A 27,262-nucleotide genomic window follows, 5' to 3' on the forward strand; every position below is an offset into this window, starting at 1 on the left:
CCATTTCTGTACCATGGTTTGACTGGTGGAGTACTTTTTCCATTTAGTTACATATTCAAAGTATGCTAATAAAGGCATCAATTGGTACATGGGAACAGTAGTATTAAAGGGTTGAGTATCTTTAGATGCATTTTAGAATTCAGAAGACATGAATGCAGAGTTAGTTACAGTAAAATTAAGAGTACATGTATGCTTAATTAACTACAGTCACTCAACAAACAACCAAGAGAACTTCACAAACTAATCTGCACAAATGTTCATCTGATCACCACATAGGGGGTTGTTAGTTACAGCAAAGAGGCCTATTCAACCTAAATAAGCCTAAAATCTGCTGTACATCACAAATGTGAGCCAAACTACATCCAATATGGAAATCTAGATTTAAACCTGGCTTTAAGTGTCTTAATCTTGTGCTGAACTAGATTATTCTGAACCAAGCTTTAATGTGTTACTATGCAATGCACTTTGAGGGACAATACCAGTTACCAGTCACTGAGCATTAGTATGTTGAAAATGTAATTTTAATAGATAATCTTCATCTTACATAAGAGCACAATAAATACACCACATTCTATAGAAACTCCAGATGACACTAGAATAGGAGTGTGGGAGGCAGAAAATACCAACAGGCTACATAACCATCACTGTGAATTGCAAGATAGATATACATTCCCACTTGCAGGCTGTCATTTATACAGTTTAAATTGGACACATAGAAAGCTTAGAGATCAGAAAACATTACTGGAGTTTTGTGGGGAGGTGGAGAGCAACTAGTAAAAGAGCATTTAAAAGGATACAAAGTTGCACTGAAGAGATTAAAATGGGCTTCCAAAAGACATAAATATATAAACGTAAGAGCAAAGAAGCAAAAAGCTATTTACTGCTTCCAAATGAAGAAACCTTTCTAGTGATAAGTTAGCTTAATTAGGCTTGTAAGAAAGATCAATGGTAAATGGGGCTATTTGAAAGTGGCTTAGCAAATATCGACAGACTAGTTTGTTAAGCAGTTGTACTGTACACTGGTATTTTATATGCCTTTTTGGAGACATGAGTTAGAATTAAAGAGAATGCCTATAATACCTGATACTCAGCACAAAACACTGAAGTCGTACATTAACAGCAAATGACAGCAGTAACTGGGTAAGCCTCCATCAATTTTGTATTGGCCAATTTAGGAATATTCAGTGGCATGGGCTGTTACCTACTATATGGGCTAGTAATACAAATCAGCAGCAAGAGTAAGGGAAATTGCAAATTCTTACTCTTACTATTTAACCTGTCAGACTGGAGAAAACATTCTTCTGTTCTGATTTCAATTTTTTAAATACAATTGTCACAGTAGAGAAATGAAAACCACAGCAAAATAAACTGTACAACAGCGAAGTAGAATAACAAAAAATATTTTACTAAAACATAAAAGATTTACAGAAGATTTTCCAGACAAGCCATACAAAATGGTCACAAGCTTTTCCTTGAAAGGCGGTTTCTACACTTGACAGCAGAATCACAATGTAATTAGTGAAGGTGATGGATGTTTAATGTTCCCATTTTTGTTCAAACAATCAAGCTTGTCCATCTACAATGTCTAAGTTAGACTTGGCTAGAGGGCATATCCTAAAGTGTAACTGGTTAGCTGCTTTAGCCAATGCAATTAGCATCACCATAAAAAAAAGGAAGAGGAGCTCACAAAATTAAAACAAAATCCTCAGCTAACCCTGACTACCTTCATTCACAGTGCTTATACTTAAACCATGATGGAAAAAAAATGATTAAAAGCAGATGAGCTACTGCTTTTAAACAATTTCACAACAATCCTGATGATACTTCTAGCCTCTGCTCATGCGTTACAACAGTGAATTAGGACAAGACACAGATTTGCTAATGTGCATTTAATCACCAAAGGACTGAAAATGTCTGGGTTTTTATTCTGTAATGTTTCTAAGACTGTGTCCATTAAATGCAAACAAAAAACAAAACAAAAAAGAAGAGGTCTTGGCAGAACAGGAGAAGTGATGCACACTTGATGTTCAGAGTGAATTTAAATATTATTCATGGCATATAGCCTAGTCCATGCTCTGGCTGCAAAGAAAAAAAGATGCATACTTTAAGCGCATTAAATTTAATTTTATTCATTTCAATATACTCCATTTCCCAAACTTTTGGATTAGAAGATCCCATTAAGCAGAGGCATCTCAATTTTTTAAATTAAGTTTTATTTTACTGTTTCACAAATACTACCATGTTAGCTGTGGAATGTTAGTCACAATCCAAGCCAACAGGATCCATAGAAACAGATGCCAATGGGAACAGATGTCCTGGCTGCAGTGGATCCTATAATGAGTAGGCATAATGTACCCTGTTTATCCTCTCATCACAAAAACTACATTCTATTAGAGCCTGAAAGAGAAGTAGAGATAGAGATGCTGTGCAGAGCTCTGTGAAACTAAACTGCAATTTATTTTCAAAAAATCTCTTCCAATGTACCAGGAATGGACATAAAGTAATGAGTTCAGTCCAATACTCTTGCACCTTTAGCAGTGTAAAACATGCAGTCTAAGTGGATCCTCAGAAAAGACAAACCACAACTCTCTGGCTCTGATTCTGCACCTGCAATCAAGTACTTGGATGTCAAATGCACAAGCAAACAATTATGCATGTGAGTCATAGGCACAAAACCAGAGGGTCATGTTTCAAAATTCAGTCCCAAAATAAAAAGGCATTAGTAATTTAGTTTTCATCAAAATTTCACACAAATACATAAGGAGCAGCTTGCATGATACACTACCTGTTTCTATGGCTTGGGCTTCATTGGTCTTCCACTGCTCTGCTACATCATTTGCTAGCGGATCGTCTGGATTGGGAGCGCTTAGCAAAGCCTGGATTGATAGCAGAACTGTACGGATCTGCAAAGCTGGGGACCATTTATCTGAAGAAACAGATTTACAGTAGCATGAAACACCATACTCTTTATTACCACCCCCAGATTTAATGTGCTTTCCTTTCAAATTAAAGCCATTTAAGGCATTCTTTTGAGTAAGCCAAAACAAAAAGCCACCCATAACTTAGATGTTTAAAGGATTACAGGTATCTATTGTCCCCACTTGGGATGAATGAAAAGAAATGTATTTATTGGAAAGGATAAAACTTACCTTTCAAAATATCTAAACATATTCTTCCCAACTTGTCTACATTAGGGTGATAAATTTTGGTCATGAAACGTACTTTAGGAGCTGCCATTGGATATTCTTCTGGAAGGAATAGTTCAAGTTTAAATGTCCCACCCTCAAAGGGAGAATCCTGTGGACCTGCAATGACCACATGAAAATAACGTGCGTTGCTCTCATCTGGCTCTGCTTTTATCCCAGGGACTGGTTCTGCCAGCAAGCGCTGGGTTTCCTGGAGGAGGAGGAGGAGGGAGTCAGTGTAAAAAAGGCAAACTATTTAAAACACAGCAAACATTTAGACAAAGTTTGTACCAGGATAACAAACATTCATTTTAAACATATTCATGAAAATCCACAGACAATAACGTCTCATAGATGAAGAATAAAAAGAAAAAAAAATCACAGACAAGAGCAAGACAAATTCAATATGGAAATTAGGCAAGAGAATAATTACTGGCACAATTTACCAAGCATTGTGGTGGATTCTGCATCAGACAACTTTTATGTTGGGTGAATATTTTTCTAAAAGATCTATTCTAGGATTTATTTTGAGGAAATGCTATGGCCTGTACTTAAAAGAGGTCCGATTAGACTATCACAATGGTCCAGTCTGGCTTCAGAATTGATGAACCTGGTGCACGGCTACAGAGAACACTCCGAGAAAAATCCCACCACCATGACGTTCAGAAAAGTGCTTCCCTCTACGAACTTCACAATAACACCTAACAGACTGAGAACCAGACTGAAGAACAATTTCATATGCAATGTTTGAGGTGTCCTATGTGGTAATGAGAGGACTTTCCAATGATTCAATTTAAAAAAAAATCTGTGCAATGCATTCACAGCCATAAATCAAATTTAAGATAGAATAAAAACTCGCACAATTCCATTCTTCTGTATTAATGAAAAAAGCAACACAGCACCTAGGAGCCTGTATTAATGAAAAAAGCAACACAGCACCTAGGGGCCAGGTGAGAAGCGCTTGTCCACAGTTATTGCAGCCACAACTGGGGAGGGGTATATGTCCCCTGGCTAGTGAACAGACATACAAACTCTCTGAAATATATCGTAGATAGCTGTCCTTTTCTCCATCCTGCCCAATGGGGTTATAGCTGTCCCAATCCCCATCTCTGGCCACTTGCTGCCAGTCTGTGGTCATTCTGCAGTATAACTGTCCCTCCTATCAAAAGTGTTCCTTTCCATTATATCAAAAAATCTAACTCCAGGCACATTCCAGTTTCCTGGCACAACCAAACCCTGACCTTGCTTTAAGTTGTAAGAGGAAGCTGCATACCAAATTTAGAGGTCCTAGCTCTTACTGTTTAGGAAACGTTCTTGAACAAATGGACTCTCACACAAAAGCACGTTACTAAAATATATTATAAGATATCAATTTAAAAAGAAATCTACCCTTGTGTTTAAAAGTACTTTTAATCTACTTTTGTTGCTATTGCAGATATTGCAAACACATGCAACATCTTTATTTTACATTTAAAACATAAAAACCTGTGGAAGGAGTTCCAGTTAAGGGGCAATCAATACAAAAAATAGCTTTTTGACATTTTCCAAGGAAGGAAACGACCCTTGATGTATTTATATTACCTGTTCTAGATCAGATATCAAAAGCTCAAACTGATCTGATTCTATATACTGGGACAAGTTGCCTACGGAGGTTGTGGAATCTTCATCTCTGGCGATATTTAAGAGCAGATGGACATCTATCAGGGATGATCTAGACAGTGCTTGGTCCTGCCATGTGGACAGGGAACTGGACTCGATGACCTCTCAAGGTCCCTTCCAGTTCTAGTGTTCTATGATTCTATAAACAGAAGTACTGTCCAGAGGGTTCTGGATCTGATACCTGATATCAACTGGCTCCTGCACTAGGAAGACTAAGCTGAGAGGTCTGATAGACTGACATCTACCAGAGCCCTTTGTGGGGGGTGGGAGAGGTGGAGGAGAGAGGGGACATGACATCTGCTAAGCTTTTAGCTTGTGTTTAGGAACTTTCATTGTTTTCTAGGTAATGTTTTTACCCTAAAATTAAGTGTACTTTAACTAGGGATGTCAGCGTGTACAAGACTATACGATTAACCAATAAACCTAGGCTTATCAATTAATCTTACTGACTACATGCTAGGGATGTAATTGTGTAGTTGATTAGCCGATTAACCAGTAAGTAAAAGCTTATCAGTTAATGCTATAGACTACACACATTTCTTCCCGTGCCCTCTCCCTCCCCCAGTACATTTTTTAGCGGGCTGGTCAGCAGCCCAGTTCAGTCCCAGCTTGCATTAGGTCCGGGACCTACCACTGCTGCAGCTCTGCATTTAAAGGGCATTAGGAACCAGGTGGGCAGGCTCAGTTCTGGCTCATGCCCTGCCCCCCAGATAGGGCTGCTGTCACCCCACCCTGTAGGCAGCTGATCTGTGCAGGGAATTGGTTTTTAAACTGACTCCCCTCGCGGATCAGTTCCCACCTGCCATCCCAAACTGCTGCCACTGATACAGAGGCAGCAGTGTGGAGTGGCAGGGGGCTCCTTGGGAGTGGTGTTAGGAGCACACAGGCTACTGGCCCCTCCCAGGGACTATAGAATAGTCAACTAACCACTAAGAATTCAAGAGATTAATCAACTATTCAATTAACCGATATTTAACATCCCTACAGCATGCATTTCCCTACCCCCTTGCCTCTCTATCAGAAGCAGCATGGGGGGGGGGGGGGAGAGAGAGCAGGAGCCAGTGAACAGTACCTCTATTTATCAGTTGGATCTCTGATCTATAATAGGTAGTATAAATAAATCAAGAGTCCTTTCCTTCCTGGGAAAGTGTCAAAAAGCCAGTTCTCCCCAGCACTCGCTCTGGGGTGCCACACCCCTCTGATAGAGGAGTCAGCAGCATGGAGTGGCAACACCCTGGGAGTGGGCTGAAGCGCACTGGCTGCTGGCCCCGCCTCCAGGGACTATCAAATAGTTGTGTAACCGCACAATATAGTGTGCCATTACATGATTATTTAATTATATGCTAGCTAATCTCCCTAATTTTAACTTAGTGAAGACTGCTTGATAAGTGATGGGGAAACCTAAGGCCTTGATCTAGAGAAAGACAGAGCTCTGAGCAAGAGAGAGATGAGAGCCAAGAAGCCTGAAACCTTTAAATGGCAGTGGTAGGCAAATGCTTATGCAATGGTGGACAACCTGCGGTACCACCTGCAGCCTGTGAACTGCATGACTGTCCCTCTCTTTCACGTGCCTCTCGCACACTGGGGCATTGGAGTCCTGCACTTTCAACTGCTCCCTCTCTAAGCACTTTCAGAGAACACGAATTCCCCAATTCATGCTCCGTCCCACTCCCTCCTAGAACTGAATCAGCCATGAACAGCTGACTCACAGAGATCCACTTCTGGGAATAAGGGAGCAGGGACAGAATGCAAATCAGCCAATAAGGAAGAGAAAATTATAGTAAAAACAATTTGTACAGTTACAAGAATGAAAGTTTTTTCAGTGCACATTCCATGACATTTATAAAAATATTTTATGTAGGGTGCCCACAAAACATATCCCCAAAGACAGAGGCACTACTACAAATCAGCACAATTACAAAACAAAGTTGATGCTTTCTATACAGAGACGCAGCCAAATACTATTTTAGATAAAATATTCTAATTAACAAGAACAGTAATATTTAATATTTAAAGGCTATGTTTACCATTTCAACACGTGTTCTTCAGAGCCAAAAAAGAACGCATTACATTAATCAGAAAGATTAAAAAAAAAAAATCAGATAAAAATTATGCACCATAATCACTGATGGCAAGTGATAGTTTACTCATCTCATTCAGTAATTAGATGTAAAGCAGTACTCAAACAAAAATCTGGTACAGGCAGTCCCCGACTTACGCGGATCCGACTTATGTCGGATCCGCACTTACGAACGGGGCTCTCTCGCCCCGGAGCTCGCAGGCAGCGATCCGCCACCTCGACCTCCGGGGCGAGAAAAGCTGCTCCCAGTGCCCCTGGTCTGCTGGAGACTGTCTCCAGCAGACCAGGGGCACCGGGAGCAAAGCCACAGCAGCGGCGGGTTCCCACGCTTCTGAGGCTTTGCAGAAGCGCGGGAACCCGCCGCTGCTGCGGCTTCGCTCTCGGTGCCCCTGGTCTGCTGGGGACTGTCTCCAGCAGACCAGGGACACCGGGAGCGAAGCCGCAGCCGCGGCGGGGTTCCGCGCCTCTGAGGCTTTGCCCGAGCAAAGCCTCAGAGGCGCGGCACCCTGCTGCGGCTCTGCTCCCCGTGTCCCTGGTCTGCTGGGGGGGGGGGGGGACGCAGCTAGTGTGCCCCCCCCCCCAGCAGACCAGGCTTTTGTTGTGGACCCTGGGGCAGAGCAGCTGGGGCGCTGCTGGTTGGTCCAGTAGCGCCGAGGAGCGGTGCTACTGGAGGAACCCAGCAGCACCCCAGCTGCTCTGCCGCAGGCGTCCCCAAGTCAGCCGCTGCTGAAACTGACCAGCGCTGACTACAGGAAGCCCGAGGCAGAGTTGCTCTGCCCCAGGCTTCCTGGAATCAGCCGCTGATCAGTTTCAGCAGCAGCTGACTTGGGGACGCTTGGGGTTCTTGAGTTGAATCTGTATGTAAGTCAGAACTGGCGGTCAGTTTCAGCAGCGGCTGAATCTGGACGCCAGTTCCGACTTACATACAGATTCAACTTAAGAACAAACCTACAGTCCCTATCTTGTACGTAACCCGGGGACTGCCTGTACAAACATTATAAACAACCCAAAGAAAACACAGATGTTCTATCCTAAAATCAGTTAAAACCACTCAATCCACTATGATTAAGCAGGTAATACCAAAAAATGGGAAAAACTAAACTAAGTTTTAAAAGAAAACAATCAAGAAGGAAAATAAAGCATCCAAATCACAAGCATCTACACACCACCACTAAGTTACTTAAATATATAACAAAAAAGAAATAGTCTATTAAAAACTCATGCTAGATTATATAACAATCATGACCTTCATTTCTGGCTAAATATATTTTTTGACTACTACTTATTTTGTATCAAATATAACATTAACTGTCTCTTCTAGGAAAAAGTGAACACTTTTTTCTTTGGTATGTCCACCAATGTTGCCTCTTAGCAAATTTTATTCTGCACACTGATAGAAAAAGTTATGTGCACTGTCAGGAGGTACGCCTCTGACAAGGGGCTCGGCCCCCTCCTATCGGGCCTGTACAGTACCCCAAAGTCCCGACGTAAAAGTCCAGGCCCTTCTATCAGGGCATATACGGTACTAGAGACCTAGCCGCTCTGAGAAGCCTCCCCTGGCCCGGGGTTCGCTTATCCAGGGAAGGGAAAATGGGTGGTAGGGGGACCCGGGCCCTCCCTCTCCACCGGGTCCCAGCCCAGGGCCCTTTAGGCAGGGCCTATGGCTCCTGCCGGCTCGGCGGGGGATCCAGCCGATACAGGCCGAGCCAAACTTTGTATCCTTTGCCCTGGGCCGCTTCCTACCACGCCCTGGTTCCCCCCAGGCCCCTTCGCCTCCGAGGCAGTACCTGCCGGGGTTGCGGGCGTGCTCCTGCCACTCTGGGTTGGCGGCTGCTTCCTCCGTGTCAGGGTCCGGCGCGGGCAGCAACTCTGGTCCCAGCGGCTGCAAGAACACTGGCCCGGCCTGGTCTCCTCCTTTGCCCTGGGGCCTCCCTGACTGCCGGGCTCCTTCTGCCTTTATACCTGGCCACTGTTGGGAGCATGCCCAGCAGGGTCAGAGGGGCGGGGCTTTCTCTGCCAGCTGGGCCTGGGCTATCCCCTGCTCATCAGTGCGGGGCCTGTCCGCCCCGTCACATGCACCAAGACGTACAGAGGTGCACCACCAGTAGAAATACATGCTATTGGCTCTGCAGGTGCTCTGCTAATCAACTAGGTAGCCACCCAAGCACTCAGCTTATAGGGAACATTGATATCCACAAGAATAAAGCGCTGATAGTAAATAGATATAAATGGTGGGAAACTTGACAGAAATGTTCATGAAATTGATTTTTCTTCAATTTGTCAGCAACGTTTTGCCAATTGGCTCTAAAGGAGACTAGTCAGGCTTGGAACTCACCTACTGAAAGCACTGCCTACTTATTGCTACTTCATAAATTTGGTGTTAGGGTATTTATGTATTCATGGCCAATTTGTTTAAAAACAGAAATAAACTAATTTACATTAAGAACATAAAATCTAAACAGTAACAGATTAAAGAGGGACAGCCTCCAGTCCCTACCGGTTAACCAGTCACATCTAATTCACTTTAGCTCTCTTACAATCTCCACCAGGATTTTCAAGGGGCAGCTGGTTTTTACAAGTCATGATGTGGGTAGGCAAGATGAGTACTATACTCCCACCTGGGGCTGACCTCAACTAACTGTGACAGGGTCAGGTCAGAGGGATATAAGAGTGCTAGAAGGAGAGCATGTGAGCCCTAGATTAAGTAGGTCTCTGTTCCCTGGGTAAACTGGCTAGAACCAGCAGGAATTTTCCAGAAGCAGTCTGGACGATCAGGTCAACTAGAAGACATGGAGCTAATTAGGAGCTTTGCAGAGACAAGGGAGTCAGGCTAATCAGACCACTTGTGGCCAATCAAGAACCAGCTGAGATTGGTTTACAAGGGCTCTTCTTCCATTAGTTGAGAAGTATGTGATCCAAAGTGCTGAGTCTCAAAGGAGTCTGGGTGAGAGCTGGGAACTGCAAGGCAGGAAGTGTGTGTTGGAGGAGCAGGTATCAGAGGAAAGGTACTGGGAGGAGTTGTTTGGGGAAGTGGCCCAACGTAGTAGTTGCCAGACGGGGAGTAGAAAAGAACGGTTACTTACCTGTAACTGTTGTTCTTCGAGATGTGTTGTTCATGTCCATTTGAATTAGGTGTGTGCACCGCGTCTTCCAGAGCGTTTTCCCTAGTGGTACCCGTAACGCCAGCAGGGCGCCCCCTGGAGTGGCGCCGCCATGGCGAGGCATAAGTACCCCTGCAAACGTTCCCCCACCTCAGTTCCTTCTTGCCGGACGCTCTGACAAAGGGGAGGTGGTGGTCGGTGGTGATTTCTGTCCAGGCATGGGCAAACTGAGATAACCTGGCCCCAAACGGGGGGCCAGGGTGGGAGGCTGGTGCACGACTCTCTAGCAGCCTGTCAAAACTGGTGCTTGGGCTGCTGGGAGGAGCCTGGACCAACCCCACGGGGGTTGTCCCCTCTCGGGTGACGTCGACAACCCCTTGCGGACAAGAGGCCCGCAACTGCCCCCACACCCCCACTGGGGGCACGAGGATGGCGTCTCCAGTAATCCCCACAGGGGACATGGGACTGCGTTCTCCCCTGCTGTCTGTAGGGCAGCTGACGACGCTGAGGGGCCGGCGTGTGGATCCCCAAATACCGGAGAGTAGACCTCGTGTCCTTAAGCATATGGAGCCTGGAGTCCGTTTGCTCCGAAAACAAGGCTTTCCCATCAAATGGCAGGTCCTGGATTGTGGTTTGAACATCTGGAGGTATTCCAGACACCTGAAGGGCCGTGTGGGGGTAACGGTTCTGCCCTCCGAAGTCGTGGCGCAAACTCCTGACAGGTCTCGGCAGGCAATTTATCCTTAAACTTATCCATGGTCTGCCAAAGTATTATAAGCATAACAACTCAGCATCGCTTGCTGGTTCGCAATGAGGAGTTGCACCCCGCCAGAGGCATTTAGGCTCCCTAGCCTTCGGGGATGACCCCGGCTGGGGAAGCCTCTCCTTTTGAGCCGCAGCCTGAAGGACCAAGGACCAGGGGACAGGTTGGGAGTACAGGTGTTCGTGCCCCGACTGGGGAACATAATAGTGCTTCTCAACTCCCTTTAAGGTAGGGGTCAGGGTTGCTGGGGTCTGCCACACGGCATTAGTAATCTTGGCCACGGTTTTATTAAGTGGCAAAGCCAAGCGGGCGGGCGCATCATCCGAGAGGATGTCAATCATGGGATCCATGTCCTCCACTACTGGCTCCACTGGGACACCCAGATTGGAGGCCAGATGCCTAAGCAGATCCTGATGCACTCGAGCATCCATAGTAGGCAGTGCTGGTGCGGGATCCACCAAGCCTTCATCAGGAGATGATGATGATGACGACAACAACTCCTGGACAGGTACCGGATCCAGCGTAGGGCCCAGTTGAAGAGCCGGCTGGGCAGGCGGCATCATTTGCGGAAGCGGCTCCAGCACCGAGGCTTGTGGCTCAGCAGCAGCATCTGTAGCAACCGACCTCGGGGGGGGGGGGGGGGGGGGGGGTCGTGACAGCGATGTCGACGGTTGTGCACGGTGCCCCGAGCCACTGGACACCACAGAGGAGGGCACAGGCCCCTGCCACTGGTGGTAAGCCCACGGCATCCAGAAAGGCCATTGCAGTTGAGGCGGCCAAGTTTGCTGCACGCATGAATGATCACGCCGGTGCCGAGAGCGGGATCTATGAGTCGAGAAGCTCCTGAGGACTCCGACCTGAACGACGCCACATCAGAATCCGACGAGTAGTCTGACTCAGGCCAGGGAGGCGCAGATGACAAATGTTCTGCCACCAAGGGGGGGGGGGGGGGGGGTGCAAAACTGGCCATAGACTCGGGTTTGCCCACGTGCGTGCGATGAGGGCGTGCCGGCACCGGAAAAACCAGTCCTGGTGCCATTTGCGGTGCTTGTTGCGGCACCAGGAGGACAGGTCCTGGTGCTGGGAGTGGAGCTGGTGCCAGGAGGACAGAGCCCAGTGCCTGGATTGGAGCTGGTTGCAGCACTGGGAGGACAGGTCCCAGTGCCGGTTGTGGTGCCGAAGTCGGAATCAGTTGCGAGATGAGCCCCGAAGAGGCCGATGTCACTGGTGAGGACGGCACGGGCATGGCCCATGGGGTCGATGCCGGTGCCTGTAGTGGTGCCAAAACTTGCATTAGTGCTGAAGAGGTTGATGCTGAAGGTCCTGGTGCCGATGACTGAAACAGCACCACGGGAAAGCTGCTCAGCGCTGGTACCGATGATGGTGCCGCAAGGCCTGGGTGATACGGCACTGGAGGAGCCAAGATGGGGTTTGGAAGAGGTCCCAGCATCAAAGGAGGTTGACTGCAGTCGAGCACCGAGTGAACCCTGGCGGCCTGAGCTGAGGCCGGCATCAATGACGATGCAAGTGGTACTGGTCCCACAGGGGACAGTCCCGCTGCATAAGCGACCGGTGCCGTCCGGTCGAGCCGGTGCTGAGGCGAAACCGGTGCCAACACAGCCTCCAGCGTAGGCAACCTCGACCTCTCCTCCTCAACCAACGACGGAGCAGAGGCAGTGAGGCTAATAAGATCATGCACCGCCTCAAAGGTGTCCAGCGTGGAAGGGCGGTGCGAGGGTAGTTGCCCTGGACTGGATGGGTGTCCCACTTGCTTACGCCGCACTGTGGTGGATGAGGACGTGCACACCGGAGACTTGGCACTGCGGTGTAGGCCCGACTTGGACTTCAGGCTCAGAAACCTACCAAGGGACGCTCTTGACCGCTTTGGTGCCGGGGAGCGAGACCAGTGCTGAACCCTCGACACCGAGGCCCAGTCTCGAGATGGGGCATCGCGCGTGGACGCCGGTGCACTGCGCACGGCAGAATGTCCAGCCGGTGCCGGCTGTAAAGCCGCCTCCATGAGGAGAAGTTTTAGACGAGAGTCTCTCTCCCTCTTAGTGCGTGGCTTAAACGACTTTCAGATCTTACAGGCGTCTGTAAGATGGGCCTCACCCAGACACTTCAGACAACTGTCGTGAGGGTCTCCTTTGGGCATAAACTTTGCGCAGACAGCGCACGCCGTAAAGCCTTGCAACCCTGGCATTCCTCACCCCCGAAGGGGGAGAAGAAAACAAAGAAACACTATCTAACTAATTGAACTATTTAGAACTATCTACAATGCTAAGAGAAATGGGAACCATTAACTGAACAGAGACACACGCTCCAACGACAGTCACGGGCGGTAAGAAGGAACTGAGGTGGGGGAGCGCCGGCAGGGGTACTTATGCCCCGCCATGGTGGTGCTATTCCAGGGGGTGCCCCGCCGGTGCTACGGGTACCGCTCGAGAAAACGCGGTGCATGTGGTGCGCACACCTAATTCAAATGGACATGAGCAATCACTCGAAGAAGAACTAACCCCATATTTTGCCACTGCCTTAGGGTTCCTGGATCGGAACCTGCAGCAGTGGATGGGCCCGGGTTCCCCCCAACCCTCCCCACACCTCTACAGGAGTCTATCCCTGGTTAGGGAGACCAGGACTACAGAGGGGTTTCACCCCCATATTATGGACTAGCCTATGATGAGTATGGCTCGATAGGCTGTGAACCCTGCCTCTAGTAAAAAGAAAGAGGCTGTGTGGTGGGGCATAGTGAGTCTTTGAGGCTGAACACTGTTCACCAGAAGCACAGGACCCACGGGCACAGCCAGAGCTTTGCCACACTAAATCAAGCAGCCTAGCTTCTTCTAGGATTTTAAACCAAGAACACCAACTTGCAATAGTTACCTCACAAGGTAAAAAAATTCCACAGCAAGCCCACACACTTTTTTTGGGAGGGAGGGGGGACTCTTCACAGGGAAGCAGTGAAGACAGCCTTAAGCCATGTCTACATTACAAAATTATGCTGACCTAACTTATGTTGCCCACTGCAGTTATTAAATACTTTCTGCATGCATATACTTGGCTCCTTGTGTCAGAGGTGGTACACATCCTCACTGGGAGTACTTGTATAGTCAGCATGGGATAATGCCTGAAAGCCAGTAATAGCTCATGCAATCAACACGTCTACACGGATACGAAATTGACTATCATCCTATGCCACTCAAGGAAGTGGTGTTACTAACCAGGTATGGAGAGGCACTTATCAGCAAGAACCAAAGTTAAGTGAAGACACTTTCACAGCTAGGTTGATGCAAGGTAGCCTACGTTGACCTAACCATGTAGTGTAGACCAGGATGTAGTCTTTGGCCAGCCCTGAACTTTTGAGATGTCCCACTACAGCTACTTTGGGTACGGGTGTGGGGATAGGTTTTAAAACCAATATGGTTATACTCAGGGATTGACAAACCACTTTCTCTACTCGCCTATGGCAAGTAGATTTCAGCCGGTTGCTCCGTGCGCCCCATTTACCAGCGCTGCGCACATGTGTGGTACGGGGCTGGCAAGTAGTTCCCCCTGCAGTTTGTCGAGCCCTGGTTATACTAGTACAACGCCTACTGTGGATACATTATTCCAGCGAGAGAGGTCTTATACCAGGTCTTAGTCCCCTTTCCATGCTGTAATAAACAATAGTGGTATAAACACACTACAACTGTGCTTTTAAGACAGCTCCCCCCCAACATTGGCTTCTGCTCCTCCCCCCACCCAGCTGCCTCTGATACACAGGCAGCAAGGGGGGAATGGTTGTAGTAGTCCAGATTAACAGATAAATCTTGGTTTATCTGTTAATCATATTGTTGGCTACACATTGACATCCCTAGTAAAGCACTGGATTAGTGACCTCACACTGGTAGGTTATTCAGCATATAAGTAAAACAAATTTGTATCCCTTGTTGCCATGATTGCTGGTTCTCATGCTTGAACAAACACACCCTAGCAAGGCACTATTGCACAAATATGAAGCCAAGCATTAAAAAAGGTTATTAATATTACCTTTGAATGTTCCACAGATTATTATTACGGGCAAGGTAATGCTTGCATTTTAATAACCTTTTGTAGCATGTGCTACATTCTGGAAACTGGAAAGTGACTGAAAGGTTTCAGACAAAAGCTGAATGCCCTTATTCTTGCCATTCAAAACTAAGAGTATTTGATATACCCCCTTTAAACATTTGCCAATCTCCTTTAAATTTAAGTCACTAAGGCCCTAATTCTACAGAGCACTTCAGCATACGAGTAGTACCAGTAACTCCAATGGAACTACTCAAAAATGTAGAGCATGTGCTTAAGTACTTTACTGAATCAGGACTTAAAATTCTATATTTAGAATTAACATGAGATTTGTATTAGACGTCAGACTTATTCACAGAAAAAGAAGATTCAGGCCAAGATTTTTACAGGTATTTAGGTGTTGCACTCATCCTCATAATGCTCAACTGATTTAGAAGCCTAAATCTCATTTTCAAACCTGAATTAGGCAGCGTGCAGTCTAAATCCCATCAAAATGGCTTTTAAAATATCAGCTCAAATACTTAAACTATGTCTGAACTCCTGTTTTATACAACAGGAAAAATATGCACTATTCATTGGTACTGCAAAAATACATAATCAAGGCCCTACTAGAATCATGCAATGATTGTCAAATAATTGCAGCTGAGTTGCAGACAAGGCACAGAAAAGTAATAATGGACTTTTATTAATTGTGGTAATTTAGAAAAGCCAGAGAAGATCCATTTGTTTAAGAAAATTTAGTTGGAACAAGGTACACATGCAAGTGTTATGTTATGCCTGCTAATCTGTTCAATAGCCAGATATTTTGCTGCAAGTATATTATAGTCATTAATGCCTATGGCAGGCAGCCAGAGCTCCTACTACCATTGCACAGCTGACAAAATTACGACAGAAGCCTAATATTGCAGGATCCACAATATTGCAAATTAAGTATAGTCTTATATACACATACCACTTTACAGGTAGGCTGCAAAAAAAAACCAAACAAAAAAAACCTGAATCCCAATATTAATGTCCGTACAAAAACTTTGTGAACATTGAAAACTACGAATGGCATCTATCAAGCTGAAATAAAATGTTTTAGCAAGACCTAGAAATCTGGCTCTGAGGCCTACTAGAAATGAAGTCACAGGTAAGAATGGGCTTTGAGAATGCTGTTGGCTGTAAGTCAGTGGTCCCCAACCTTTTTGGGTAGTGGGCGCCGCGCGGGGCTGCTGGGCCACCCGGGGGCGGGGCTGTGCATGTGCCACATGGCCGGGGCCAGCTCTAGGTTTTTTACTGCCCCAAACAAAACATTTTTTTTGCCTCCCCCCCCCCCCCCCCGGACAGGCACTGAGGAGGAAACCACCCCTTTCTCTTTGACTCCCACCACACTCTCCGGCCAAACCCAGCCTATATCCTGTCTCCCCTCCAGACACATCCCCGCCCACACACACATCCCAACCCCCCCTTCTCTCCCCCCCACATGCACTCACAGAACCCAGTTTCCACCTTCTCTCCCCTCCCAGGCAAACCTGACCCCTCAGTGACTGGACCCAGTCCACCCCTCTTCTCTCCCCCACCTGATCCACCCTGTACCCTCTTCCCTCCCAACCAAACCCGATCCCGACCAGACCCAGTCTGCTCCCCTCTCCCACCGACCTAATTCCATCTCCTTTCCCTCTCTCCACCAAATCCTTGTGTCCCCTCCCCACAGCACACGTGGAAATGTTGGAGCACCCTGGGGGAGGGGTGAAAGTGGCATGGGCCCCCTACTTGCCTTTCTCTTTAGCTGTACACACCTTTCCCCGATGTGAAGTAGGGCACCACAGGCGCCCCTCCCCTGCAAGAGGAGAGAGAGGAGCCACCAGGCCAGGGCTCACCTGCAGCCGCTGCAAGGGATTCTGCGGCCAGCAGCTCCCGGGGGTGCTGCGGAAGGGCGGGGGGGGGGGCCGGCGATGTAGTGCAGCTGGCAGCCCCGGACAAACACCTGGGAGCAGGAGTGAGGCAGAGTACTGGGTGGGGCGCTGCCTGCGCTAGGGTCCAAGCTCCTCGTGGAGCAGACGGAGGGTCTCCAGAGCTCTCCTGGTGTTGATTAGACAAGAGTGAAGGGGATAGATGGGGGAGGGGCTGAAATCAACAACAAGCAGCGCAGCAGCAGTGTGAGCGGGGACGGTGGCAGGCGACTCAGACCATGGGGCGCAGCTGCCCGCCCCATCCTGCTGCTGAGGTCACTGGCATTCACCATCAGGGTGGGGTAGCTGCGGGGCACACCCGCTCCTCCCAAGGGCTCAGCTCACACGCAGCAGGGCTCAGCGCTCGCCCGACTCCTGGCCGGGCTTCCATGGCGCCCCCTAGGACACTGGCAGCGGCTAGCAGAGCACGCTGCACCTGCCTCCATGTCAGCCCCGGCCCAGTCACCTCTCCCCACTAGCTGCCACTCCACAGACGCTCGGCTGCTTCATGCCCAGGCAGGGCTGGGCATGTGCGTTGTGCGGCGGCAGCACCCCCATGCCGGCTTGCATCCCTCCACCCACCATCGGGCCCCCGCTTCTCAGGGTGGTGGTAGCCACATTGGGCACCCCGCAAACTTCAGTCGTCACCCAGCGCAGCCGCCGGAGGGCTTGGGGGTGGGGGAGAGGAGGCTGCAAGAGGCGGGGGTGGCTGGGCTTCGGCATCCTGCTGCATGGCCTGGCTCCCCTCTCCCTTCCCTCCTTTGTCTTCCTGCTACCCCGTGCCATCCCTGCCACGCTCCCCTCCACAGGCAGGCCCGCAACAGGCAGTGAGGCTGGCCGGAATGCCGCCCCTGAAAATGTGCCACCCCAAGCACATGCTTGGTTTGCTGGTGCCTAGAGCCGGCTCTGGGCAGGGCCGCGCATGTGCGGAGCTCCCGGGGGCAGTGCTAGGCGGGCGCACATAAATGCCCCGGCGGGCCATGGCGCCTGCGGGCACTGTGTTGGGGACCACTACTGTAGGTCATTTATGCTATTTAATGAGATTGTTTTGTTATGTATTTTAAACACTGTAAAAGTGGTGTTTTAAAAGTTCTTCTGGACTAGTCTGGAATGAATAGCTTATGCCTTCCTACCAGCCAGTGGAAACAGCAAATACCTATATACTTGCGTCCCAGTTTGGTTGTGCCAATTTATTCAACTGGAAGATCTGTCAAGTGAGATAGCATCTTGTAAGGTGGTGTGTTCGGCTGTTTTGTTCCTCTTCCTAGTTCATTTTAGTACCTAACATGCTGTTTCAGAATCTAGTGTAAAGAGAATTCTGTTTACAGGTTTTTGAATTGACAATTCCTCATGAAGGCCTTAGAATTGGCCATACCTAATCTTCATTAAACTTGTTTAACAGAAGCTACAAGGGAACTGGTAAGGTAATAATCCAACCTTGCAGCTAAGCCAAAAGGAGGAAATCCTCTTGACTCCTTTCATTAAATGGAGTTACGTCAATTTGCTCAACTGGTTAGTTTAATCGAAACATTAACTCATTAACTTATTTAAATGCAAACATTATCTGATTAACTGTTATTTAAATGTCATGGGACACTATAGTATTATAAAAGCACCCTAGAACTACCTAGATCTGATAATCCTCAGAGAAACAAAGTCCTTCAAAACTGTGATCAGGGTTTCCAAATGGTTTAAACAAAAATACTGAACCCCCACCCACCCCCCCAAAAAAAAACCACCATTGAGGAAAAAAAGGGAGACCAAAGTTGTTGAGGGGAAATACCCTCGACAGTTATTGAGAGAGAAAAAAAAAAAAACTACAGAAAACCCAGCATGGCCCCTTCAGAACTTTGGGGCTTTTTTTGGCCGGTGGCCATCTTGTTTTCTTACTCTGTGCCAGAAGAGGCAGGGGGTTGGGGACTGTCCGGTTGCTGAGAGTGTCACAGGGTTGCCAGGTATCTGGTATTTTCGTCTCCTGGCTATTTTAGGTGTCCGGTATTTTCTGGTTTTTAAATTATCGGGCTGTCCAGGTCAATACCGGACACTTGGCAACCCTAACTATGATTACGAAAAAGGCTTTTGCCAGAATTTTCTCAATTTGAAATCAGCAATCACAGAATTTATAAAAAGTATTTAAGGTAACCATGCAGGTAAGCATGGGGATAGTGCAATTGGTTTCTCTTTTTTGAGAGGAGATAGTATAGTGATCTGCATAAAAATATGTCACCATCTATTCAAAGTGTAACAAGCGCTCCATTTTTTAGATGCCTGGATGCATTAATTAGTCCCTAGTCTTTCAAGAGATTCTTAAGCAAGCACTCACAAGTCTATCAAGACCACAACTCAAGTAACCAGTTTCAAATAATGTTATAAAACGCCATTGTATATATACCAAAAAAGAAGAAAGCAAAGGTTAGTACAATACAATGGCACACTAATAATTATACTTGAAAAAACTGTATTCGGTTATTTGTAAAATGTCACCTTTTCATTAGTGGCAGAACTACACTAGTATAAATGGAAAGCTTTAGCCCTCACTTGACTGATAAGAATCTGTACTGGTTTAGAAGACTGAAGAGAAAATGGATCACATGAAATAGAGAACTAAGGATTTTAAAAAAAAATAAAATAAAGGACTTCTGTATTGACAGGGAAAGTGGTCATACTCCTACCTTCGTCCCATACACTATAGCAATAAGGAAGCATAAGGAAGGACATTATCACTGAATGACAACATATTTCTGTAAAAATTAAAGAATGCTTAAGGCAGTGGTCGCAAACCAGTAGATTGGGATCTACTGGTAGATGGTGAAGCCTTTAATGGAGATCCTGACAGGTTTGGCTGACAGGCTATCAAGCCGGCACTTCAGCTGTCCCTCAGCACTTCCGTGTTGCTCCTGTCCTCTGACTTGGAGCTGCCCCCCAATTTGGGAGCCTCCTGCTTGCTGTGCATGGCAAGGGAAAAAGTAGTGGTGGTACTGATGTCAGAGTGCCCTTCCTCCACCCCCACAGAATGGAAGGGGAGGCAGGGATGGAAAGAGTTTGCTGGCTACTTTTAGGAGTGGTGAGGACCCACAGCAGGGGTGAGACTGCCTTAGCCCCCTGCACCAACACCACAGAAGCCACCTGTGATAAGCTGTGCCCCGCTGCAGCCCACATTCTAAACCCCAGCCCCAGTCATGAACCCCTCCTGTATCCCAAGCCTCTGCCCCAGCCGAGACACCCCCGCTGCACCCAAACTCCCTCCCAGAGCCTCCACCCTGACCCCACCCCAACAACTCAACCTTCTGCCCACAGCCTTACAAAAGTGAGTGAGGATGGGGGAGGAGAGGGAGGATGGAGTGAGCAGGGGCGGGGCCCCAAAGAAGGGGCAGGAAGGAAGTGGGGCCAAGGGTGTTTGGGTTTGAGGTACTTCCTGGATCACACTTAAATTCAAAAAGTGATCTCATGCTTAAAATGTTAGAGATCACTGGCTTAAGGAAAAAGCTACAAATCTTTTTCCAACATTTATCGTAGAGCTATTGGGATTTAAATGAATTTGACAATCCATTGTCATTCCAACAATTTTAAAACAGTTAAAAATGGAAACTCTTATTTTGTATTAGCAAACAGCCTCATTGTCGTCCCCTACTCTCTCCCCAAAAACCACAACCCAAAATCATTACATCTTGTCAGATTCACTGTGCTCTCATGTAAAAAAGAATGTTAACCTACTTTCTTTACTTTCCATTCAAGGTAACATCACAGAATAACAGATCTGTTATCACCAAACGCCAAAAAATTGCTGGCTAATCCAGGAGTTTTATGAAGTATCTATTAAAGTGATGCCAGGGAGTTTAAGTCTGGCCTTTGCCATTCCAAAATTGCATGGCAATGGCTGTGGAAACACACATGGAATGGAATTCATTAAGATTACAAAAAACCCCAAAGGAACTTATTTTCCTGCTATAATGGGCAGTTGATGTAGCATATCAGAATACTGCACTCTTCTGTGATCAGCTTCAAAAATCTCCCAGTCAGTAGTGTATTATAAATGGGCAATTCAGCAACTTTTAATAGTAGTAAGAGTATGGGCAAAGATGAGAAGTTACTTATGAGAACTAACTTTACCACACTGTGCCTTTGCTACCCTCCACCTTATTTTAAGTACAGATTGGATTGGGAATATGTCCCTGTGACGGGTCTGCTGGGACACACACTGCGTCCAGCGAGGGGGAGTCACCAGGGAACAGCGTGGCGAGCGGCGAACCCTCCGCCGCTGTGCAGGGAAACAAGGGAAGCCCTGCACAGCCGCTGGCAATGGGACAGCTGGGGAAATCATGTTATTCTGGGGATGGTCTTGTAAATCAAAAAACGATCCCTAAAAAAAAAATCATGCTATCATGAAAACGTGATAAGCGGGCACGTGTTAAATGAGGAATTACTGCACAGTTCAGACTTCAGCTTGATCCTTCTCTCTAAGCCAAAGGAGCAATATTCTCCTTTCTGGAAATGGCACCTCGTCTTGCTTTTTGATTCTCTAGGCTGGCTGAATAAGATGGGCTCTGGAACAAGAGGTTTCATCTCTCCTTTTTCAGAAGAGTCACACTGATAGTGATCCCATGATTCCCCCAAAACGAAGGTGAACACACTAAGTCTGGGGGGCCTAATGGAGAAGAGAATAGGGAACAGGAGGAGGATGGGGATGAGAGATGTGGGGAAAAAGCATTGGTAGGAGAAAGGATCAACTTTTTTTTTTTTTAAATAAATCCAGTTAACCACTGTAGCCAAAAGGAACTTAACTACTGTATTCTATTCCTTGCAGGTGTGTGGCTTTTTTGTTTTGGGGTAGGAGAAAGGGAAGATTGAAGGGGGGAAAGAAGGTTTTCACAGCTAGGGATGTCAGCATGTAGTTGTATATGTGATTAACCAATAAACCTGGGCTTATTGATTAATCCTAACGACTACATTCACCCCCTCCCTGCTGTCTATCAGAGGCAGCAGGTGCCAGCTTTTAAGGCGGCTCCCTGTGCAAACTGGCTCCTGCTGAGCAGACTCCCTCTCCCTGTGCTGCTGCCTCTGTATCAGAGGTAGCAGTGCAGGGGAACATGGGGGGGAAGCAGGAGCCAATATGTGCAGGGAATCAGCTTTTAAGCCAGCTCCCCGTATGTGCCAGCTTCTGCCGAGCCACCTGCCCCCAACACTGCCGCCTCTGAATCAGAGGCAGCAACACGGAGAGGTGCAGGTGGGAGCCAGTACATACAAGGAACCAGCTTTGAAGCTGGCTCCTCGCTCATACCAGCTCCTGCTGAGCCAAATGCCCTCTACCTCCAATACAGAGGCAGCGGGGGGGGACGGGGACGGGGGACATGTATCTGCTGAAATTTTCAGTGGATAAAGGTTTACACAAATGCATTTTACCATCTCTGTTCCCAACTAGGGATGTTAGAAATCACGTATTTCAATAATTGTGTAACCACTAAAATTCTTAGTGGTTGCATGATTATTCAGTCCCCCACCCAGGGACAGGGTGGTAGCCAGTGAGCTCCTGGCCCCAACTCCAGAGAGGCAGCACTGTGGAGTGGCAAGTACCGTATATTCCGGCATACAAGACGACCTCTGATGTTAAAAAACATCCCCCAAAAATCGGGGGTCGTCTTGTACGCCGGGTATGCATCCCAGGCGCGCCTGGGCTGCCCCCCCGCCTGAGCCCCTCCACGGCTTTGAAAGCCTCGGGGGAAGCCGGCGGGGGGGCATCCCAGGCGCGCCTGGGCTGCCCCCCTGCCGGAGCCCCTCCGCGGCTTTGAAAGCCTCAGGGGAAGCAGCCCAGGCGCGCCTGGGCAGCCCCCCACCGGAGCTCCTCCGCGGCTTTGCAAAGCTGCTGCGGCTTTGCTCCCGGTGCCTCTGGTCTGCTGGGGACCGTCTCCAGCAGACCAGGGACACCGGGAGGAAAGGAGGCAGAGGGGTGCTGGGGTATAAGATGAAACCCTATCTTTTAATTAAAAAATTAGGGGGTCGTCTTATACGCCCAGTCGCCCTATACGCCGGAAAATACGGTAGCTCCCCTGCGTGCTTTTCATTTAAAACCCAGACTGGCAGGCTGGGAATGGGCTAGCCTTCTGATCCCAGTTTTAAATGCATAGAGCGTGCCGGGGGAGGGAGGGGGGGGGGGGGGGGGGAAGATATAGGTGTTGATGTGGCTAACAACTACTCAGATATCTCAACATACAGAAAGTGAAAGACCTCATCTGTGGGACAGGTTTTTATTCAGTGTGGTAAAGTGCCACAACATTATTCTCATTCTTTAAAGAAGAAATAGACAACCTACGCTAAAGAGTGGGCCACATGAGCAGCCCTCCATCACAGTGAGCCACAAGATTCTCTTAACCAGGTCTCTCAGAATACGCAGATTCGCAAGCTGTGCTTGTGTGCCAATTGAACCATAGCAGCATTTTGGATGCAGAGGGAGTGCACGGCTCAGTCAATTTGTGCAGTCATCACGCACCTCATTTCACATGCCCTTACTTTATTTTTGTGTGTCACTTTATTAATACCAGTAGGAAACACATATACACAAACAGAAACCTATGGAATCTAGCAGACCCAGCGCATGGGCAACGGTAAACAAAATATCTCATGGGATACACATAGAACTCCAATGGGACACAAAGGTCCCAGATGGCCCAAAACTGGTTTAGAGAAAAATAAAGGAGATCAGAGAAGATCAATATCTCCTATTTATAACATCCCACTGAGCAATAGCATGCTGAAGCTACTAAATATACACAAGGTTATATATAGATCACCGCAAAGTGCTATAGAACTTTACAGGAAAGAATCCCAAAGCACTTGACAAGATGGAAAAGTATTCTTTTTATTTTAGAAGAGAAACTGAGCCACAATAGTCATTAATTTCAGAAGTACCTGTTATATAGATTAGAATGGTGTCATATTGGCACTGAAGATAAAGGAAAGTCCTTTTACACAGTCTAAGCCTTCCCATTTGAGTTTTCCAGTCTTTACAGGGTAAACAAAAAGTATACATGCATTCTGTTAAAACCTATCAAGGATGAAAGCTACAATCAGCTCCACCTATAAGCAAACAGCTTGATCTGATTGTGCACAGACTAGTAAACCATCAGGGCTGTGTCTAGACTGGCATGATTTTCCAGAAATGCTTTTAACGGAAAAGTTTTCCGTTAAAAGCATTTTCGGAACAGAGCATCTAGATTGCACGGACGCTTTTCCGCAAAAGCACTTTTTGCGGAAAGCCGTCCGTGCCAATCTAGATGCGCTTTTCCGCAAAAAAGCCCCGATCGCCATTTTCGTGGAATTCAAGCGGCCAGTGTAGACAGCTGGCAAGTTTTTCCAGAAAAACGTCAGATTTTCCAGAAAAACTGGCCAGTCTAGACACAGCCCAGGTGTAAAGCCAAGAATCAATTGGTGGCTGTCAATACTACACCTCCAGTAAAAATCCTATTCCTTGCAGGTGTGTGCCTTTTCTGTTTTGGGGTAGGAGAAAGGGAAGCTTGCAGGAGGAAAAGGTTTTCAAACTAGAGATGTCGGCATATAGTTGTATACATGATTAACCAATAAACCTGGGCTTATTGGTTAATTCAAAGTAACTACATGCACCCCCTCTCTGCTGTGTCTATCAGAAGCAGCAGGTGCCAGCTTTTAAGCCAGAAAAAGCTGGGATTGTTTGGAGTTACAATTCAAAAATTTCTTAATCTGCCTGTTTCTGTAGCAGCTGAATGTACTCTTTTATACTCCCCTCTTTGCCTTTCATGGTTTGCTTTATTAGTTCTATCTTGTGCCCTGTTCTTTATAGGGGTGTCAATGACTAGCAGAGTAGTCAACTACCCAATAAGCAAATGCCACAGCATTTCAAAGCAGCAGCACCACACACAGCCCAGGATTAGCAGGGGAGTTCCCCAGCTGTTCCTGGGTTCCATGGGGCACTGCCACTTTGAAACGCCGCGGGGAGCACAGGGCCAGTGGGGGACTGCACTGCAGGCCCCGTGCTCCCCGCAGCACTTTCGCCTTTTAAGTGTCGCAAGAGCCCTGAGGGCACCCTTATCAACTAATGAAATAGTTGATACAAATTGCATCAATTGACTATTCAATTAGTCAATTAATTGAAATTCAGCATCCCTAGCTCTTTAATGGCTACTCAACCTCATCTACTGGTTCTCCTCTTGGATCTTTTCTCCTCTCTGAAGATATCCCCCAAAGAATTTAAGCCACATCCTAGGGATGTGAAAGTATAAATGTGTACATTGTTAACTGATGAGTTTGGGTTCACTGGTTAACCTTCACAGTTGAATGCAAACTCCTCCCGCATTGCTGCCAAGGATGTTAAAAAGCAGTTAGTTATTTGGCTAATGATGTAACTGATAAGGGCTACTCTGCAGAGCCGCAACAGGAGGGTAGCTCGTAGAACCAGCTTAAGATGCAACTGAGTAGTCCCAGTTTATGCCAGCTCTGGATTGCTGCAGCTCTGCATTTTAAATGTAGTAAGAGCCCGGTGGCTTTTCCGACATTTAAAATGCAGAGCAGCAGCTGTCCCAGACTGGCACGAGCAGAGACTTCGATCCAGCTTGCAAGAACTGGATGAGGATGGCCATGGACAGGGGCAGGAGCTGCTGCCAGAACAGACCCTGCCCACAGCCAGCCCAGGTCATGGTGAACAGAGGCTGCGCCAGCAGCAACTCCCGTCTGCAGCAGCCAGGTCTGGCTGTAGATAGCAGCTGCTGCTGGAACAGTGTCCCCTAGTCTCCCACCCCCACCTCTGGGGAGGCAGCACCAGCTCCTGTCTCCCCCTCCTCCACTCCGGTCTCATACAGAGGCAGCAGGGGATTTAAGGGGAGCAAGTAGTCAAGTACTCTACTTGACTATCCAATAAGCTTATGCTGACTGGGTAGCCAAAACACTGACTACTCGCTTACATCCCTAGTTGCTGCCATGGGCATTTTCAGCAGTTACATGTTTACTTAAATAAAAGCATTCTTAAATTCCTCATCTCATTTCTTCTATTCTGCCTCATACCTCGTATTTTAAAGTAGGGATGTAAAATCCTATTTAGTTAGTTAACCAGTTAAACTTTGTTTCATCAATTAACCAGGGGCAAGTGGAGCCCAGGCTGGGCCTACCACAGATGATGGCTGCTCCAGCTGGGCCTCCCAGGGCTCAAGCAAGGTAAGGCTTACCAGTTAAGCATTCAAATCCATATTTTAAAGGGGTTTCACTATGTTTAATGCTGTGCTAGGAGGAATGAATAGTCACTTGGCCACTATGTAGCTTGCAAAGCATCAATGAAGTAGGGCTCAAACCACCTATTTTAAATGTTTCCTTTCATTACATACTTAGTGGCAGTTATGCCAAAAAGGCTTACCCAAATTTACATGAAAGGAATTTGTTATATATTTCTTTTTATAGTCAAAGAAAAGGAATTTTCAGAAAAAAATCACTTACAACAACTTCCACAAAAGTAACTGCCACAACCCATACAAGTCCCATTACAAAAAAATAAATGAAAGTTTAAAATTTAAGGTTTGTCTTAGGGATGTGAATGACTAGTCACCTATCCGATAAGCAAAGGCTGGGGATTCCAGGCTTCATGCAATGTTTCAAAGTGGCAGCGCCATGTGGAGCCAGGTTCAGGGGGGCACTCCCACTCCCCCATGGCGCTGCTGCTTTGAAACGCCATGGGGAGCACTGCGCCAGCAGGGGACTGCTTGAGTTCCCTGGAGCTGTTGCTGCACTTCAAAGGTGGAAGCGCCCTTATCAACTAATAAAATAGTAGAATAATTGAATAGCAAATTGCATCGACTATTCAATTGGCCAAATCTAAATTTTACATCCCTAGATTTTTTTTAATATTCATGTTCAAAATTAAAATACTGTAAAATAGCATAGATGCTCTAGATTTTAGTCAAAGTTGAAAACAAACTCCAGATGAAGATTTAGCAGTACAGGCAGTCCCCGATTTGTTCTTAAGTTGAATCTGTATGTAAGTCGGAACTGGCGTCCAGATTCAGCCGCTGATTAAACTGACCAGCGGCTGACTACAGGAAGCCCGAGGCAGAGTTGCTCTGCCCCGGGCTTCCTGTAATCAGCCTCTGATCAGTTTCAACAGGCTGAATCTGGACGCCAGTTCCGACTTACATACAGATTCAACTTAAGAACCCCAGGCGTCCCCAAGTCAGCTGCTGCTGAAACTGATCAGCGGCTGATTCCAGGAAGCCTGGGGCAGAGCAACTCTGCCTCGGGCTTCCTGTAGTCAGCGCTGGTCAGTTTCAGCAGCGGCTGACTTGGGGACGCCTGGGGCAGAGCAGCTGGGGTGCTGCTGGGTTGCTCCAGTAGCGCCACTCCTCGGCACTACTGGACCAATCCACCAGCACCCCAGCTGCTCTGCCCCAGGCGTCCTGATTCAGCCGCTGCTGAAACTGACCAGCAGCGGCTGAATCAGGACCCCTGGGGCAGAGCAGCTGGGGTGCTGCCGGGTTGGTCCA

General features: G+C 47.3%; 1 protein-coding gene across 2 annotated transcripts in view; it reads right to left on the bottom strand.

Moving 5' to 3' along the window:
• Positions 1-1,384: 1,384 nt before the first annotated feature.
• The window catches only part of UBE2N (ubiquitin conjugating enzyme E2 N), a 34,037-nt gene continuing 8,159 nt past the window's right edge, over positions 1,385-27,262 (bottom strand). For both annotated transcript variants that reach the window (XM_075933243.2, XM_075933253.2), the window contains exons 2-4: positions 3,150-3,396; positions 2,786-2,926; positions 1,385-2,079 (exon numbers count right to left, since the gene is read on the bottom strand). In XM_075933243.2, coding sequence (XP_075789358.1) covers positions 2,039-2,079; positions 2,786-2,926; positions 3,150-3,396 — 429 coding nt within the window. In that variant the 3' untranslated portion in view covers positions 1,385-2,038. The remainder of the gene's footprint in view (positions 2,080-2,785; positions 2,927-3,149; positions 3,397-27,262) is intronic.

Source organism: Pelodiscus sinensis, chromosome 1 (genome assembly GCF_052426305.1).
Source record: "Pelodiscus sinensis isolate ZL-2025 chromosome 1, ASM5242630v1, whole genome shotgun sequence".
NCBI lineage: Eukaryota > Metazoa > Chordata > Testudines > Trionychidae > Pelodiscus > Pelodiscus sinensis.